This window comes from Narcine bancroftii, chromosome 5 (assembly GCF_036971445.1).
Source record: "Narcine bancroftii isolate sNarBan1 chromosome 5, sNarBan1.hap1, whole genome shotgun sequence".
In the NCBI taxonomy this organism is placed as follows: domain Eukaryota; kingdom Metazoa; phylum Chordata; class Chondrichthyes; order Torpediniformes; family Narcinidae; genus Narcine; species Narcine bancroftii.
The window spans coordinates 219,488,244-219,507,272 of NC_091473.1; the positions used below are offsets into that span (position 1 = coordinate 219,488,244).

The 19,029-nt window shown below is 40.4% G+C and overlaps 1 protein-coding gene across 2 annotated transcripts in view; it reads left to right on the top strand.

Annotated features, from left to right (window-relative positions):
- Positions 1-19,029, top strand: part of ipo9 (importin 9) — a 99,167-nt gene that overhangs the window by 40,525 nt on the left and 39,613 nt on the right. For both annotated transcript variants that reach the window (XM_069941296.1, XM_069941297.1), the window contains 6 exons: positions 2,173-2,292; positions 4,837-4,934; positions 5,774-5,835; positions 6,472-6,623; positions 10,547-10,645; positions 12,132-12,238. In XM_069941296.1, coding sequence (XP_069797397.1) covers positions 2,173-2,292; positions 4,837-4,934; positions 5,774-5,835; positions 6,472-6,623; positions 10,547-10,645; positions 12,132-12,238 — 638 coding nt within the window. The remainder of the gene's footprint in view (positions 1-2,172; positions 2,293-4,836; positions 4,935-5,773; positions 5,836-6,471; positions 6,624-10,546; positions 10,646-12,131; positions 12,239-19,029) is intronic.

A 19,029-nucleotide genomic window follows, 5' to 3' on the forward strand; every position in this document is an offset into this window, starting at 1 on the left:
AGTCATTTCCAGAACAGATCCCTGCAGTACACCATAAGCTGCCATCCTCCAGGAAGAATATTCTCCATCTACTACCACTCTTTGGCTTCTGTATTATCGCAGTTAGGTTTCTTTGGAACCCTTTCCTCGTGACTTTCTAGATGAGCCTGCCATGGAGAACCTTGGCAAAGCCCTTACTAAAATCCACTGTCCTGACTTCAATCTCTTTATCACTTTTTCAAAAAACTCAATTAGGTTGGTGATGTCCACTCTCAAAGCCAAAATTTCTCTCCCTAATGAATCTTTGCTTCAAATGCTCATAATCCTATATCTAAGAATCCTCTTCAATAGTTTGTCCATCACTAACATAAGACTCGCTGGTCTATAATTCCCAGGATTCTTCCTGTTCCCTTTTTAGTACAAGGGATTTGCATTTGCCATCATCTAATCTTCTGGTACCACTCCTGTGGCCAGGGAGGATGCAAAGATTATTGTCAATGCCCCAGCAATCTCTTCACTCATTTCTCATGGTACATTAATCTGGCCCCAGGGACCTATCTATCCAAATATTCTTCAGAGGCTCCAACATTATCTCTGATTTGTACTACAAAGTCCTTGCCTATTCCCATCATAACGAGCCCTTCACCAATTAAATACTTTTCCACTTCATCGCACCTATGGTAAAGGTCAGGGAGTTGGGAGTCACTAACTCAAAAATGTTTGTCACTTGACCATGTTTGTTGCCTGGTACTAGATTCAGTATGGGCTCTCCTCCATTCAGCCTGTCTATATACTATATTAAAAATCCTTCCCACATTTTGCACTAAGAAGGTGCCAGTCAATATTAGGGAAATTGAAGTTGCCCATGACAACCATTCAGCCTGTCTATATACTATATTAAAAATCCTTCCAGGACACACACATTTTGCACTAAGAAGGTGCCAGTCAATATTAGGGAAATTGAAGTTGCCCATGACAACCATTCAGCCTGTCTATATACTATATTAAAAATCCTTCCAGGACACACACATTTTGCACTAAGAAGGTGCCAGTCAATATTAGGGAAATTGAAGTTGCCCATGACAACCATTCAGCCTGTCTATATACTATATTAAAAATCCTTCCAGGACACACACATTTTGCACTAAGAAGGTGCCAGTCAATATTAGGGAAATTGAAGTTGCCCATGACAACCATTCAGCCTGTCTATATACTATATTAAAAATCCTTCCAGGACACACACATTTTGCACTAAGAAGGTGCCAGTCAATATTAGGGAAATTGAAGTTGCCCATGACAACCATTCAGCCTGTCTATATACTATATTAAAAATCCTTCCAGGACACACACATTTTGCACTAAGAAGGTGCCAGTCAATATTAGGGAAATTGAAGTTGCCCATGACAACCATTCAGCCTGTCTATATACTATATTAAAAATCCTTCCAGGACACACACATTTTGCACTAAGAAGGTGCCAGTCAATATTAGGGAAATTGAAGTTGCCCATGACAACCCTATTATTGCACCTTCCCTCAAATCTATCCACTTATCAGCTCCTTGGTGGCCTCAAAGCTATTAAAGGCCTATAAGAATACTCTTAATAGAGTGATTGCTCCCTTCTGACTTTCACCCACACTGACTCAGGAGATGATCCTGACATGACGTCCTCCCTTTCTGCAGCTGTGTTATTACATTTGATCGCAATGCCACTAACCCCCACCCCACCCCACCTTTTACTTCCCTCCCTATCCATTTTGAAACAAGTAAACCCTAGCATTAGGCAGTAGCATAAGGCAGCCAATCCTGCCCTTCTCATTTAATTTTTACTCGGGAGTCAGAAGGGTAGAGAAGATACATTTTTGCCTTCAGGATGTTTCATCTAACTTTGACAGCCAAGTTGATATAATGGTCACTGCCACTGCATTGTAATTTAAGTGCAATCCTTCCTTTTACCAGTCCCAGGTGCTGTGGTAGAAAACCCATTGACCTGGCATCTGAGGCTCACTCTCCTACAACATATTCATTTATACAACTTTCTTGGTTCTTGCTTCGTTTGCACACACCTCTTGAATAACCTTTTGTAACCTTTTGATCTGGTGTGTGTACAGACTATGTGGTCTGCTTATTGTTTAGGTTGTGCACTGCATGATGTGAAATGATGCATCTGAAACCTTTCATTGTACACCTACAGGGTGCAGCCAAAGCATTGATTTTTCCTGTGGTACAGCAGTTCACCCAGGCATTTGTGCAAGCTTTGCAAATGCCAGATGGCCCGAATTCTGATAGTGGACTGAAGATGGAGGTGCTGAAGGTGAGTGGTGGAGAGTAGCAGGCAACGCTTGCAACTTGAGCTGGAAGTCGGCCTTGGAAATCAAATAGCCTCTTTCATGTTGCTGATAGCACCGTTTTATGACATTCTCTTGCTGGTTAGATATTACAGTAAGAATCAAGCCAAGAAACCCTGAAGTGAATGCCCCTTTGAAAAACTGCCACCTAAGTATCAGAATGGTCCTGAGAAAATAGGAGCATGACTGATTAATTATCCCTGAGATTCCAGAAAAGAAAACCAGAAAGGGCTGTAATTGGTCGTCGTTCTTCAAGCATTGCCTGATCTGCTGAGTATTGTTTTAACATTTTTCTGTTTTTATATCTGTTTGATTTTGTTAATGATTGAGTAACATTGCCAATCCTAAATATTTTCAATTGCCATCACCAATTTCACCTTGAAATTTTTGCCAGTGCTTCCCAATATTAGCTATATCAGCAGAAGTGGCATTTCACTACCTTTAACTTAAATAAAATCCCTCATTAATTCTCACTCCAATCCAGTGCAGTAGCTCAGTGGTTAGAGCACTGGCCTTGTAAACCTGGGGTCCTCACTGGGACCTCATTTCTGTGAGGAGCGCTGGACAAAGTGGTGTCTTCCTTACAGTAGACAAATTAAGGAATTTCATGTTTGTTACATTCTAAATGTAGTATTATGTGACAATAGTGGAACCTTTACCTTTAATTCACATTGTGAGGCGTGCAGCACCAATTTATGTAAGCATTCATTATTGAACCCTTTGAGACAGAAATGTTAGTGTTGAGGTGACCCACTTACTGGCAAGCGAACGAGCCTCCAAAATGGCAGACGTGCTATGGAAAATGCGGGAAATTGACCTGCATCCAACATAGGTTTTTTTATCTGGGCTGATGACATCTCTGATAATGTCACTTCCTGTCCATGTGACAGAAGCAGTGATGTATGTAAGCCCAGCATGCAAGCCTGGAGTTGTCAGTCTTGCTCTAGACTCCACAGCGTGTACATTGACTTCCCAGCGTATATATCAACTTGACAAGGTGTACTACGATTCCACAACGCGTACACCAACATCTATAGTAGTTCAGTATAGAAATCCTTGCTACAGTGTCATAGAGTCATTCAGTATGGAAGCAGACCCTTCAGCCTAACTCATCCATGCTAACCAAGTCGTCAATCTGTGCAGGTAGCGCCATGTGCATGCATCTAGGCCATATCCCTCAAAACCTTCTCTATGCATGCACTTGTCCAAATATCCTTTAAATGTCATAATTGCACCAACCTCAACAGCTTCTTCTTGGAGCTCGTTCTATATAAGTACTACCCTCGGGTCCCTTTGTTCTGGATGACGTTGTCAGTCTTGAGAGTTATGGGGGCTGCACTTGTTCAGACAAGTTGAGAGAAACAAAAACTGCAGATACTGAGATCTTTAGTGAACAAAGAGAAACTGGAAGGACTCAACAAGTCATGCAGCATCCATGGGGAGAAATAGTCAACATTTCTGGTCGAAGGCCATTTCTCAAGACATTGAGAGCATTCCATCATGCTTTTTACTGCTCCCATGTTGATGATGGAAAGGTCTTAATAAGATGTCAGGAGATACCTACCTAAGGATACTTCTGAACTGTGCTTAGAGCCACTTAAATACCTGGTCAGTGGTGGAGTTGGTATCGATAAAGCAATTGAATGTTAAAGTAAGAGTTAAGCTTATCGATATTGTCATTGCCTGGAACTCTTTGGTATGAGTAACCATTTATCAGCCCGTACCTGAGTGTTATCCAGATGTAGACTTGTTACAGTTCCTGACTGAGAAGTCAGATAACCAGTTCCAACTCAAACACAAGACTTTGAGCACAGGTGATATTATCCCTACTAATTTCAGTCACAGATCCATAATCTAGTTGTTGACATCTGGGAAGAAGAGGATACACCAGGGACAACAGAGATGCTGTAATCACGAACGTTTCCATGAAAGGAGATAAGTCTAATATTGGTATCAACTGAGGGTTATTGTCTGTTGGAGAGAAAAATCATTACCAGGATCTTCCTCAACTGCTTCCACCCATTGGCCAAAAAACTGATTTCCAAATCAATGCGTACATCATGAGGCACAGTGAACACAATCTTCACTGTGAGACAATAAGGGAAATGCATAGAGTAGCACTTGGTTCTGTTTTAACAGTGATGGCCATCATCCCTGCTGTTTTAAAAAGAATTGCCCTGATGGTTAGACATGATTCTGACATAAGCAGTGATATCTCCAACACTGGGCTGATTCTATTAGAGAGAAACATTCAAGGAGGCCTGATTCTGTCCGATAGTAATGACCTCTACCCTCTTCTTCACAGGCAGCGAAGGATCCAACTCCAGATAGTCTGTCATTTGGTATGTGCTGGTGCCAGTCCAGTTTCCTGGTCTTGATGTGTTTTGCCGAAAGTGACTCTTAGTGTCATTTACTCTATTATAGTTGGCTAAGGCCCTGATCCCTGGTTTGATTTGATGTGTAGAACAGTTATTGATGCTCTTATCATCTCCCAATTCTCTCTCTTATAGGCAGTGACGGCTCTGGTTAAAAATTTTCCAAAGCACATGGTTTCATCAATGCAACAGATCCTACCAATTGTTTGGAATACACTAACTGATAGTGTAGCCACATATCCTTCACTCAGTACTGATGAAGCATTTGCTCTGATTCTGTCTCCAGAGATGCAGATATTTCCAGCAATTTTGGCTTGTAGTGGGAGCAGAATTTTTTTATTTTATAAATACATAATTTTAGTTTAAACTTAATGAAGGGCTCTTGAGCTCCTGACTTTGAACTGGGGTATGTAAGTATCTTTTGAATCAAAACTGATTTTTAAATATTCACTATGCCACTTTTTTGTTCTTGTATTGTAGTATTTTTGAAATGGGTTGGCCCTTCTGCCTTGATTTGCCTTCATAGGCCTGATGCTTGTTTTGCTTCTAATTGACCTCTATAATTGATGCCTTACCTGGAGCACCACCAGAGTAGTGTGTGATGCCAATTTTTGGAAGCAGTTGCCTCAAACAGAATATGAACCCGACTTGCGTGTGTTTAGAGCAGTGTCTTTTGGTGGCCACTCAGGTCAGCTTCTAGGCTGTTGAAAGGATTGAATCTTATAATAAACACAACATTTATTATCGGTTAGTTTTGATCTTTTTGTTGCAAAATATTATTTTCCCTCTCTCTGGTTCAATGTATTTTCTAAGGATTTTTTTATCTCTAAAGATGGAAGTAGTTTGAGTGTGAGGTGCCAAGGAGTCGTTGAATAACTGATATCTTGACCAATGGAGATACTTTCAGAACTCTGCTATCGTGACGGTAGCTCCAAATAACTCTGGGAGTGCAAAACATTGGGAGAAGGATGAGGTTAATAAATGACAAGCAGTGTTGGTCTCTGTTGCTTCCATAGTTGATAAATGGTATTGACGCAGTTAATTTTTCTTGCTGTTTCCCTTAACATCAAGTCACTTATGTAAGGACAGAGGTGAATTACATGGAAGAGGTGGACGATCCGGTGGATTCAGATGGTAAGTGCAAGCATTGGCTTTCTGTCCTAAATTTAATGCTAGAAATTTATTCCCAAATTGTTAAATTGAGCAAATTAACCTTGAAGTTGGAATGAGTGACTGTAGATGCCAGATCAAACGCAAGGGATTTATACCAGAGCAATGGAAGCTTCATTGTGCAAAGACTGATAACTCCTAGATTTAATGGCTGCGATAAGCTGAGTACACATTTGGGCCGAGACCTAATGGAAAATGAAGGAAGAAGGGAGGAAATGAAGGAAAATGTCATTAGAGCTATTGCTCATGAGTATAGTTTGATTCAGACTGATTTTATCAAATGGTCTCAGTCCAAATCACAACATATGGCACTTTTGACTTCATGAAAGGATCTGAAGGTAACTGGGAAGAAATAATTTCAATGGCAAAGAAGAATTAATGATGTTGGAAGGGTGGGTATTAATGAGATTTGGGGTTGTGGGTAAGTCCACGAAACAGTGGGATTGGGTATGGTGTTTAGGGGCTGAATTTGTTATCATGTGGAATTGACAATTCACTTCCGGTTACAGAATCTAATCTCAGATTTCCTGGCGTCTCGGGTGCTGACCCCGTTGATGGAGTGAGTTCATTGATTCTTGCTTGTTTTTATTCTCTCCTAAGGTGAAGTGCTGGGGTTTGAAAACTTGGTGTTCAATATTTTTGAGTTTGTGCATACACTACTGGAGAACAGGAAGTTTAAGAACACCGTGAAAAAAGCATTGCCTGAACTGATTTACTATATCATCCTGTACATGCAGATCACCGAAGAGCAGGTGAGACTTGGCCTTCTGTACTTCGCTCTGTAAAGCTAGTGATCCCTAAGGTTGGAGATGATACCAAATATTCACTGTTCTATTCTATAAATATATAAAAACAGTTGTTGCTTTGTATGGATATTATGGGCATTAATATGTCTGCTTTAAAAAAAACCTTAAAAAAGCAGACATTAATGCCTACAATATCCATACAATTCAACAAGTGATTTTATATATTATAGAATGGAACAGTGAATATTTGATATAGTAAAACCCCTGGTAGCTGGCAAGTATGGGGATTGGTAATTGCTGGATAAGTGTATTTTCTGATTGCTTGAGACTTACTCTTATTGCATTAAGAATAAACTGTTTAAAAGAATAAACTGTTCAAAAGGCAAAAGTACTGTATTATACTTGCACTTCATGAAGATATAAACCTTAAAGCATTTTACTTTATTTTCAGTCACATTATTTGAAAATATTTAACCTTTGCTGTATCTGCTGGTTCCTCTCCCACCACAGAACCACCCGTGAGACAAAGAATAACATTATAAATAATTCCCCCCCCCCCCTCCAAAGTCTCTGACTCTGACTAAGCAGAGATAAGGAGACACTTTAAGAGAGTCACCCTACAAGCGAGCGGCATCAACCAGCTCTTCATCCGGGACGTCGCCATTGCTGTTTCACACAATGTTATTCAAACAGCTGCTACGAGCAAAGCATGACCAAGGCACTCCTCTGCCTGAATATTTGCTCCCATCTTCATCAAAAGTTTTGTTACTTTAGAGAACTTTTACACTTTTAATCTTGCATATTTTCTTTATCTAATTTATTTTTTTTTAAATTTATTTGCCTTGATTTTTATTTTTCTGGTTGCTTAAGGCTGGCTTTTGCTTAAATTCTGGATATCAGGGTTATTACTATAATTTTGATTAATGCCTTTTGTATCCTCACTGGAGGCCAGAACGCTTTGGCAAACGTTGCCTTCCTTGCAGAGTCCACCAATTGAAAACAATCGGTGTCATCCAAACTGCAACTTGTGCTGCACTGAGCGAGTCAAAAGGGTGCAATACTTATGAAAGCTATAGAGCATATGAAGATAGATGGGTGTATTCATAATGGTTTGAAAAGTGCTTTATTTTCCATGTCTGTTTCCCATTGCAGAACAGATCGTAATAGAACAGTTCCTGTGACATGATCTTTCCTTTTATTGCATCAGCTATGTAGCCAGTTGAGCCTTCTCTGTTGTACAATGAGACCTGATCTGATCTTTGGCTTTGGTTCCGTTTTCTTGCTGAAATCTATAAACCTTAAATCCCTGCAATGCAAACATCTCTCTCAAATGTTTAAGATTCTAAATAACTTGCATCTGCATCCTTTAAGGATAGAGACTTCCGCAGATTCACAAAGCATAGGGAAAGAAAAGTCTCCAGCTCTCGGTCTTAAATGATACAGCAGTGTATCCAGAAACTGCTGCTTAGTTTTAGGTTCCCAAATCAATTGAACCATCCTTTCAGAATCTATCATATTAACCACCCTCGGAATCTCATTCTTCTGCAAGCTGCACATTCTACTCAATCTTTGAAGTCAACCCTTAATTGATCAGTGAAACTCTCTGATTTCAGAATATGCACATCATTGCTTCAATGGAAACGATGTTTCTGCAGTGTAATCTTGGTAGGGATAAAGCGGGACCTTTTTTGTATTTCATATCTTTTGCAGTAAAGATCAATATTATATTTGCTTTTCAAATTGTTTGCTACATCTGTATTAGAATTTGTAAAAGAATGCTCACTTCTCAGGGCAGCACATTCAATGACCTCATACCACTTAAATAATCTATTTTTCTTAGCATACCTCCTGCCCTGCCATCCCAATCCAAATTTGGTTTCTGTAGTTAAGTAGTTTTTCTTTTAGTTACATGATGTCTAGCTTTTTAAGACTAGTTTTTCAATCAAAAGCCTCTTTTCCACTGGCATCCCATTTAATTTGCTATGCATTGTCCTGGGATAAGAAGCCCTTTGTGCCGCTTCCACTGGGACACCCTTAATTGGGAGACTAATTGCTTTTCCACTGAATGCAACTCATCCCCATGGATCGAAGTGTTCTACCTTCAACTGGAAATGGGTGACTTTCTGTTGTCCCTTTTCCACTATTTTTATCAGCACGCTCGCATCAGCGAACACTGGGAATATGAGTAGGGGCAGAGGTGGTTAATCCTCAGCATGAAATGACGTTATTTGACACTGGCATTCGGATAACGTTCGTTTTCCATTGGACACTGTCCCAGTAAATTCCCAGTTAATTCCTGGGACAGAATGCCAGTGGAAAAGGGCCTAAAGTTGCATTTTCTGAACTGTATTTTCTTTTATAACCTTTGAGTGTAGCATTGTAGTTTGCATTAAATACTCGATCAAACAAATACTTTCTGTTAGAAGCCAAGGAGAATTGTGAGGGGATTGGATGTAATATCTCCAAATTTGCAGACGACACTAAGCTAGGAGGGGTTGTGTGCACTGAAGAGGGGGTCAGGAAGCTCCAGTGTGATTTGGATAAATTGGGGGACTGGGCAGATACATGGCAAATGCACTACAATGTGGATCAATGTGAGGTTATCCACTTTGGTAATACAAACCAGAGGGCAGGTTACTATTTGAATGGCAATAGATTGGGAGATGGGGAAGTGCAGAGAGACCTAGGGGTACTTGTACATCAGTCTCTGAAGGCAAGCATGCAGGTACAGCAGGCGGTTAAAAAGGCAAATGGTATGTTGGCCTTCCTATCAAGAGGGCTTGAGTATAGGAATAAGGATACCTTACTGCAGCTGTACAGAGCCTTGGTGAGACTACACCTGGAGTATTGTGTGCAGTTTTGGTCGCCTTATCTGAGGAAGGATGTTCTTGCAATGGAGGGAGGGCAGAGGCGATTCACCAGGCTGATACCTGGAATGGCAGGAATAACTTATGAGGAAAGATTGCGCAAATTGGGATTGTGCTCGCTGGAGTTTAGAAGATTGAGAGGGGATCTCATAGAGACATATAAGATTCTGGCAGGACTGGACAGAATGGATGCGGAAGGGATGTTTCCAATGGTGGGGGAGTCCAGAACCCGGGGCCATGGTTCGAGGATAATAGGCAAACCATTTAGGACCGAGATGAGGAGGAATTTCTTTACCCAGAGGGTGGTGAATCTGTGGAATTCATTGCCACAGAGAGCAGTAGAGGCAGGTTCATTGAATATATTTAAGAGGGAATTAGATATATTTCTTCAGTATAAGGGAATTAGGGATTACGGATAGAAGACGGGGACGGGGTACTGAACTTTAAGATCAGCCATGATCTCGTTGAATGGCGGAGCAGGCTCGAAGGGCCGAATGACCTGCTCCTGCTCCTATCTTCTATGTTTCTATGTTATTGAATACCTAGAACTGCGCCCTTTTCATTCACTGTAACTAACTCCCATGCTCAACTTCCTGACTTTTGCACTCTGTTGAAGTGGCACTATGTTTCATGTGTGGTATCAGAGAATGGAGAAACAATCCCCTTCAGTCAAACTCAGCTGTAACAGCTGCGTTTTCTAACTGACATAATCCCTTTTGTCTCTGTTTGGCTCATAGTCCTCCAAACTTCCTAATTCACATATCTGTTTAAATATCTTTTCAACGTTATAATATAGTACCTCCCCAATACAATTTCCTCTGACAGCTTATTCCATACATCCAGCTCAAGAATTGTTCCTCAGGTCATTTTTAAATCTTTCTCCTCTCACCTTTAACCTTGGTAGTGATCAGTATGACCTGGATTACATTATGGGCCATGAGTAGCTGGAGTAACATTTTAACTGGGCTTGCTGTGTTGTTTGGTTTTAGTCCTTTTGCAAAGAATTCTGTGTTTTATGTATATTGAACTTATCCCTGAGTCCATTGGTTTCTTTTTCTGCAGATTAAGGTCTGGACAGGGAACCCACATCAATTTGTGGAGGATGAGGATGATGACACCTTTTCATATTCCGTGCGAATTTCTGCTCAAGATCTCCTGCTGGTAAGGCCAGGGAATATGATCTGATGTAGTCTATAGAGCAGAGAACCATGGGAGGACAGTTAGCAGATGAGAAGGTGTCTAATCATTTGCAATACTAAGGAATTCATTTTAGAATTAACCCACTTGCAGAAATACTTAGGCTCCATTGTAAGAATCCTTCGATTTAACCTAAGAATTGTACCGTGAGGGTAACCTGACCAATGCCTCAATAACATTTTTTACCTCTACTGACACTCAAAAATTCTGAGGCTGCAGTTTTCATAGTCGTTAAAGTTGTTCGTCTAATTCCATATGAACACTAAATGGGCTTTAGTGGCTGGAAATAAAGATCCAATTACAGGTACTCCCCGACCTGTGACCTGGGACTGAAGGATCAATCGTATCTTGAAGTGGACGCAAGTTAGAATTTTGCCTGCTCACATGGAGTACTGAAGTCTTAAAGCAAACATTTTAATCAAATGTTGTATTTGACAAACTGTGACAGAGATACAGGGCATGTAAAAGCAAGAATGTGCGTACTTACTTTGTTAGTCGATGTCTCTTGGTCCATAGGCTGGGTGCGGCCATCTTGATTCCTGGACACGGCCTTCTTGATTCCTGGCCGCACCTCGCCTATGGATCCCAGGGCGCTGACTAACAAAGTAAGTACACACATTTTGGCTCTAGCATGCCATGTATCCCTGTTATAATTTGTCAAATACAATATAAACTACGTAAATTATATATTTTTTCTTATATTTTTTAAAAATTCGGTCGTATGTGCAGATGGAAGCAAGCGCCATAGCTCACAAGACAAGGAGTACTTGTAAATGAATGGATGATATGATCCATAATAAAAGTAAGTGGAAGGGTTGAATTGGAGATGTCTTCCATGGTAAAGTGATTCACAACTGTTGTATAGGAAGGCCAGAATGACAACCCTAAGAACTGAGGACCACCTAAGGAAATGTAGCAAAAAGAACGGAGCATTCCTTGGAATGGATATATCGTGTCCAGATACCCTACAGGATTTCTGTGAAACTGCAGGATGTTGGAAGCCGTAAAGAATCTAACACTAGAATGTTGTTGGAATAACGGCATCAAAGTCTTCTCAGAAGTCTTGAGTGTTTTGAATTTGCATAAGAAGGGTTGTAGATTGTCATTCTGGCCCTTCCCAGAAAAAAAATGTGGTTCATTGAACTAATAACCAGCTGCATATGCACCACCTCCCATTGTGTTTGGTATAGATGTATGGGTAGTATGTTGCTGAGGGCCAGATTCAGTCTTTGCACTCTTGGTTGGTCACCATAGGCCCTACTGGAACAGAGGAGATATGGTCTGACCTCCAGCTCCTTCTCAGTTGATCCCTGCTCCTTCACTATAGTTATCCCCTGTCTATTCAATGATATTGAGGATCCTTTGTATAGCTTGTATTGGCACCGAGTACATTGGTGGAAACCTATGCCTTTTGGAGTAGTTAATAGCAATCTCTTTTTTCCCATTCCAGGCTGTTGCAAGTGACTTTCAGAATGAAAGTGCCATCGCCTTAGCAGCAGCAGCAACAAAACACCTGCAGGAGGCCGAGCAGGCCAAGCGTGATGGGAATGTTCACTGGTAAGAGTAACCTGTAACAGTCAGATTTGAGATAAAGGAGATCTTGATAATCGGAGGTCTGATGTGGTTCCTTAAGTCAGAAGACCATTTGGATCTGAAAAGGTGCTTAATTGAGGCTGAACTGAGATCTGACTCAATGAACTAAATTTTGAAGTATCTATTAATACTGATGGTTGTTTAAAATCTAATTGTAAAAATATAAAATTGCTATCCTATCCTGAGCTGTGCAGGGTTTCCAACTTCAGCTTTGAAAGAACTAGCTCTTTATTTAAGCAATGATGTTCTTCACTTCTCAACTAAAAGAGCCTGTTGTGGGCTTATTATGTAGCATTTAGGTCATTGGGTTCTGAAAACGACTAAGGTGTCATGATGCATCAGGGGGTGGTGCTCCTTGACAGCTTTAGGGAGCGATGTTCATTCCAAACCTTGGGTATTGTCTGTTTGGAGTTTGCAAATTTTTCCTGTGGCTTCGAGGTTTCTTCCAGGTGCTCTGATTTCTTCCCCAGTACTGTTAGTAGTTTAATTGGCTGTATAAAATTACGAGTGTATGTCTCAAAAGAATCAAAGAGGAGCTGATTTCAAATTTATTGTCAGAGTACATACATGATATCACATACAATCCTGAGATTCTTTTTTCTATGGGTGAGGCAAAATTACCATTTATTGGTAGTGCAAAAAAATCTACACAGCGTATGCTTGTTGTAAGAGTCAAATGCTCACTTCTTACCTATTGTTTGGCTGAGAGTATTGGCGATGACCCGGAGTCCATAGGCCTCTTCCCGTTGGCCGCATGCGCCAGGGCCAGCACCATTTACAGAGTAGAAAGGAGTATGCGCAGGTGGCTCAGCCCTGGTGGCAGGGAGTGGTTGGAGCCAGGGCCAGCGCATTCTTCAATGAGCATGTGCGGGGGTTTTGCGCATGTTGAAAAGGAGGTTCGTGAGCCCACAACATCAGTTGGGGCTATCCGAGGGTAGTTGGGCAATGATAATTTCTATTGACTGTTACACGGATGTTATAATGGATGTTTAGAACGTTACATGTACATGTTATGATTAATTGGTATTTCGCTAGAACATTACTTTCTTCTACAGTTTTTTTGCTATTGAACATTACCAAAGACATTAGCCCTTTTTGTGTTTGTTAATAAAGATTGTTTAAGAAAATTAATTGGGCTTTGTCACCGATTCATTCAAGAAACGCATTTCAGGGAAACGCCTCACTTAGCCTCAAGCGACTATTTTATTGATCGAAGTCACTACACATGTAAACAAATAAAGAACTGTGAACAGATAACAAATGTAAACAAACTGTGCAATACCGAGAGAATTTAAAAAATCAATAGAACACACAAGTAAGAGTCTTTAAATGAGTCCCTGATTGAGTTTGTTGTTGGGGAGTCTGATGGTGGAGAGGTAGCAGCTGTTCCTGAACCTGCTGGTACGAGTCTTGTGGCACCTATACCTTTTTCCTGATGGCAGCAGTGAGACAGAGCATGTGCTGGGTGGTGTTGATCCTTGATGATTGCTGCTGCTCCCCAATGGCAGTGTTCCCTGTAGATGTTCTCGATAGTGGGGAGGGTTTTGCCTGGGTTGTCCTGGGCTGTGTGGAGAGCTTTACACTCAGGGGTATTGTCCCTATACCAAACTATGATGCAGCTATTAGCACATTTTCCATCACACAGCTGTAGAAATTTGCTGGTGTTTCTGGTGTCATACCAAACCTCTGCAAACGCCTAAGGACATGTTTTCTTCATGGTGCCATTAGTGTGTAGTGTGTTTGGTCCAGGAAAGACCTTCTGAGATAGTGATTCGCAAGAACTTAAATTTGTTCACCCTCTCCACCTCTGATCCACCAATGATCACTGGATTGTATACCATTGGCACTTTTCCTTCCTGAATTTAACATTCGTAATCAACAACCTTAGTTTTTGTGACATTGAGTGCAAATTTGTTTTTGGTGCACCATTCAACCAAGTTTTCAATCTCCCTCCTATATGTTGACTCATCACCTTCCCCAAAACAATAATATAGTGGCCATTTGAATTAAATACAACACTATGATGGACAAAAGGAATATTTTGATTAATAAGAATTGACACCCCTCTGGCTTTGGCCTGAAATGAGGAATGAAAATGTTGCCCCCTCCACTTTGTCATAAGACTAGAATTATCACGACCACGAATGTGTGCTTCTTGTAAATATAATTATGGCTTTGTTAATTAATATGTGAAAAAAACAGTCATCCTTTAATCAGATGGATCAAACCTTTTACATTCCACCAAAGGAAATTATTATAATTATCTATATTTTTAAATTAAAACTGTAAGTTGATTAACAACTAATATCCAAACTCAAGTGTTAGCCTTGCAGCTAAAAATGAACACTTATAAAGCCATAACAAACTTAAGAAAATAACCTTCCTTCCTCCCACCTTCCCTCAAACCCAAAAGCCAGACAGCTGCTGAAAATATCAACAAAACAATCATTCTTAACCAAAGCAAATCTTCCTGTTGGAGTTCTTATCTCTAGCTCCATTCTTGTTAATGTAAATTATATAGACATTACTTCTAAACACTACATAATTTTGCTGAAACTTCGGCCGTATTATGAAAATATTTGGAATTTATCATACAGTTCTAAATATTTAATAAAGTAATAGTCTAGATCATTTTTACTGAGAAAATAAATATATAATTTTCAGTATTCTTCTCTTAGAAATATTATAGCTCGATGCTTTAATACAAAGAAAAATACTTGTATAACTTCAACCAAAGTGGATTTTTTGCCCCATAAAATTTTTCCAAAGCAAGACACCTTAAAAGTGATAATAGTTAATCAGTTTAAATCACTGAGTCAAGATTCACACTGAACGTATTGTAGTGGGGACACCATCTATGTAATTGTGAGCCTTTTGACCAATGAAAAGTGTAATACAGGGGTGTGGAGGATATATCAGGGAGGGTTTGGAGCCACGCTTCTGGAACTCTGACATTACATCTCTGTATTCATCACGCTCCTTCAAAACTTCGGGATAGTAATCTTCTACACTCCTGATCTGCTAGCCACGATATTCAGGTTTCTCTCTTTGACAAGTTTCATGAATCAAAAAATCCTTAGATTAATGTCAATGTAACCGTATAATAACCATATGTTGTCTCTGCCCTTGAGCCAGCTTGGGCATTAGCGAGTAATGTGCTTTACCAATCTCTGGCAGAGAAAGTCGAAAAAGAATTTTTAAGTTGCCCACTTTCAGTAACTTCAGCCAAGCCCAGAAAACATAGATTTTGTCATTTGCCTTCTAGGTCAACTATTTTCATTGTTAGCTTCAAATTACTGTCACTTAGTTTGGAGCACGTTTTTCTAATTCGTCGACACGCTTGGTCAAATTGCTCAGAATAAGTTCAAAAGATGATAAACGTTCATCATATTTCTAGGTTAAACACCAGACTTCTTCAGGTTTAGCACCAATCAGATTTAAAATAGCTTTAAATTCATCAGATGACAACTGTCTGTGCTGTTCCAGTAGATCAGAAATAGCCTCCAGAGTTAGATTAGCTCACACTTATTCTTTCTTCCCAGATTTACCACTTCTTGTGGCCATTTTAAAGAAAGCGTGAGAATAAAGGAAAGGAAAAGCATCAAACATGAAGCACTTTGGTTTTCAAATAAAGATCCAAATAGGTAGAAGTAAACATAGGTAGGAGCCAACCGGAAGTCCCAGCACATATTTTTAATACTCAGCCAGGTATTCCAATAGACGTGTGGGAGAAATAAGTTATAGGGCTATGGGGAAATAGAACTGATGGGATTACACAATTGGCTTTCCTTTTGTGTTGTTACAAGTCTCAGCTAACACTTCAAATGCTACTCTCTCGTTGGTGCTTTATTTTTAATGATAGGTTCTTTTGCGTGGATGAAAATTATATTGTTGCAAAGTATGTATGATGAGCTTGTATTTCATTAATCTTCTGGATTATTTTATGCATGTCCATTTTATTTTAATATTTTGTCTTTTGCCTTAACTTCTGGATTTAGAAAGTATTTTTAGGTCTAAAATGGAATTTAAATTCAATTGCCACACTTTTGTCATTCATTTGGCAATTGCTTTTGACAAATTTATGCAGTCATGTCGCTAATGGTGTCACCTTTCTTTATGTCATTGGCAAGGATGCATTTGAAATTCCACTCCATTTTCTGAGTAGTTGATAAATTACTTTTAACAGTTGCAATCCCATCAATGTGGTGCATTGTTGATCACATTCTGCCATTTGTAAATATTAAGGAGAAGGATGGGATACTCTGCAAGCAGCCTGTTTTGTACTGAATGTTGTTAACTTGCCTGAGCATCTTTGGATCTGGACCACATCCATCCTCTGACCTCTTTGGTTTTAGATTGTTGGTCATTTAATTTAATTTTTAAAAAATTTTAATTTAGAAATACAGCCCCGCTGCCTAAATGCACTCATGACCAACTGATTGACTTACCTATAGGTATTTGGAAGAAGAGAGGAAACAAGCACCCGGAGGAAACCTACACAAACAGAAGAATGTACAAATTTCTAACAGTGGCAAATTTGAACCCAGATCTCTGGAACCGTAAAAATGTTGTGCTGCCTGTTTGACTTGAGGATTATGGCAGTCCTCCAGGATGTGGGTGTGGAATTTGAGGATGATAATGGTTTTGAATGTAAAGGAAAGATAATCTGTTGGACATATCATTTTATGGCTCAAATGGCACTTGACATCGACCAAAGCAAACTATAGAAATTTTGGAAATTTGTCCAATCACAGAGATACTGGAGGAACTAGGCCAGTCTTGCTGTGTCCAAAGGAGATAAAGATATATTACTGATGTTTTGGGTCTGAGCCCTTCCTCAAGCCTGTTTGTTTTCTTTTGCTCATACCTTGAGGAAGGGCTCAGACCTGAAACATCAGTAAAATATCTTTACCTCTTATGGACGCTCAAGACCCATGAGTTCCTTTAGCATTTCTGTGTGTTTTTTCTACAATCACAGCATCTGCAGATTTTTTTCAAAATAATTTATTGAGCATCCAAAAACCACTTCAAGCACATAATACAGATGGACATTGTGCTTCTATTTTTTTTTAAAAGCCAACATATATATATATATATACACACACATACACAAATGTTCACATACACTCTCAGATGCACACCCGGACACCCCACCCCCCTGACCACCTTGGGACTTTTGCTGACCGTATTATCAGTATATTACCGATTGTACTGGCACAACAGTCTCACCGTTAATCTTTTACTCCGTAAGCACTTGTAATTCAGAGAAAAAATGCAGAAAGGGTTTCCATTTGTGGAAAAATTTTCCAGTAGACCCTCTTAATGTGTATTTGATTTTCTCCAATTTAATAAAGAAACTGATATCCTTAGTCCATGTGTAATAGAAGGATCCTTCTCAGACTTCCTTTGCAACAAGATTAGACGGTGCCGCTTTAGTTGCCCATTCAGAGCCATCTCTTCAGCGCTTGACGTCCTGTTTTGCGGAAACTGCCAAAATGTTTGGCCTGGAAGTCAGCCTGAAGAAAACTGAGGTCCTCCATCACCCAGCTTCCCACCATGACTACCAGCCCCCCCACATCTCCATCGGGCACACAAAACTCAAAACGGTCAACCAGTTTACCTATCTCAGCTGCACCATTTCATTGGATGCAAGGAACGACAATGAGATAGACAACAGACTCGCCAAGGCAAATAGCGCCTTTGGAAGACTACACAAAAGAGTCTGGAAAAACAACCAACTGAAAAACCTCACAAAGATTAGCATACACAGAGCCGTTGTCATAGCCACACTCCTGTTCGGCTCCGAATCATGGGTCCTCTACCAACATCACCTACGGCTCCTAGAACGCTTCCACCAGTGTTGTCTCCGCTCCATCCTCAACATTCATTGGAGCGACTTCATCACCAACATCGAAGTACTCGAGATGGCAGAGGCCGACAGCATCGAATCCACGCTGCTGAAGATCCAACTGCGCTGGGTAGGTCACGTCTCCAGAATGGAGGACCATCTCCTTCCCAAGATCGTGTTATATGGCGAGCTCTCCACTGGCCACCGAGACAGAGGTGCACCAAAGGACTGCCTAAAGAAATCTCTTGGTGCCTGCCACATTGACCACTGCCAGTGGGCTGATATCGCCTCAAACCGTGCATCTTGGCGCCTCACAGTTCGGCGGGCAGCAACCTCCTTTGAAGAAGACTGCAGAGCCCACCTCACTGACAAAAGACAAAGGAGGAAAAACCCAACACCCAACCCCAACCAACCAATTTTCCCTTGCAACTGTGTCTGCCTGTCCCGCATCGGACTTGTCAGCCACAAACGAGCCTGCAGCTGACGTGGACATTAGCCCTCCATAAATCTTCGTCCGCGAAGCCAAGCCAAAGAAAAAAAGACATCTGGTTAATAGGGACATAAATACTATTGAGTTTTTCTGCAGGGAGTTTAGGAAGTTGTCATAAATTCAAAATATTGCAGTCAACGGGCAAGGTTGCAAATTGACTTTGAATATTTTGGATATTGTGCTGTTGACTCCACTCCAGAACCCTTGTATTTGGGGGCACTGATAAAACACGTGACTTGGTTGGCAAGGGGAGCTATTAAAGCTGTTGCATTTGTCTAGATTTTGAAAAGTGAACCCTGTGTAGCACCTTGAACTGAATGAATCCCAAGCGAGCACAGGAGGTGGTAGAATGAATTCTCTCAATATCCTTTTCCCATATTTTCTTCTCAATCTCCATTTACCCGGTTCAGGTGGGAG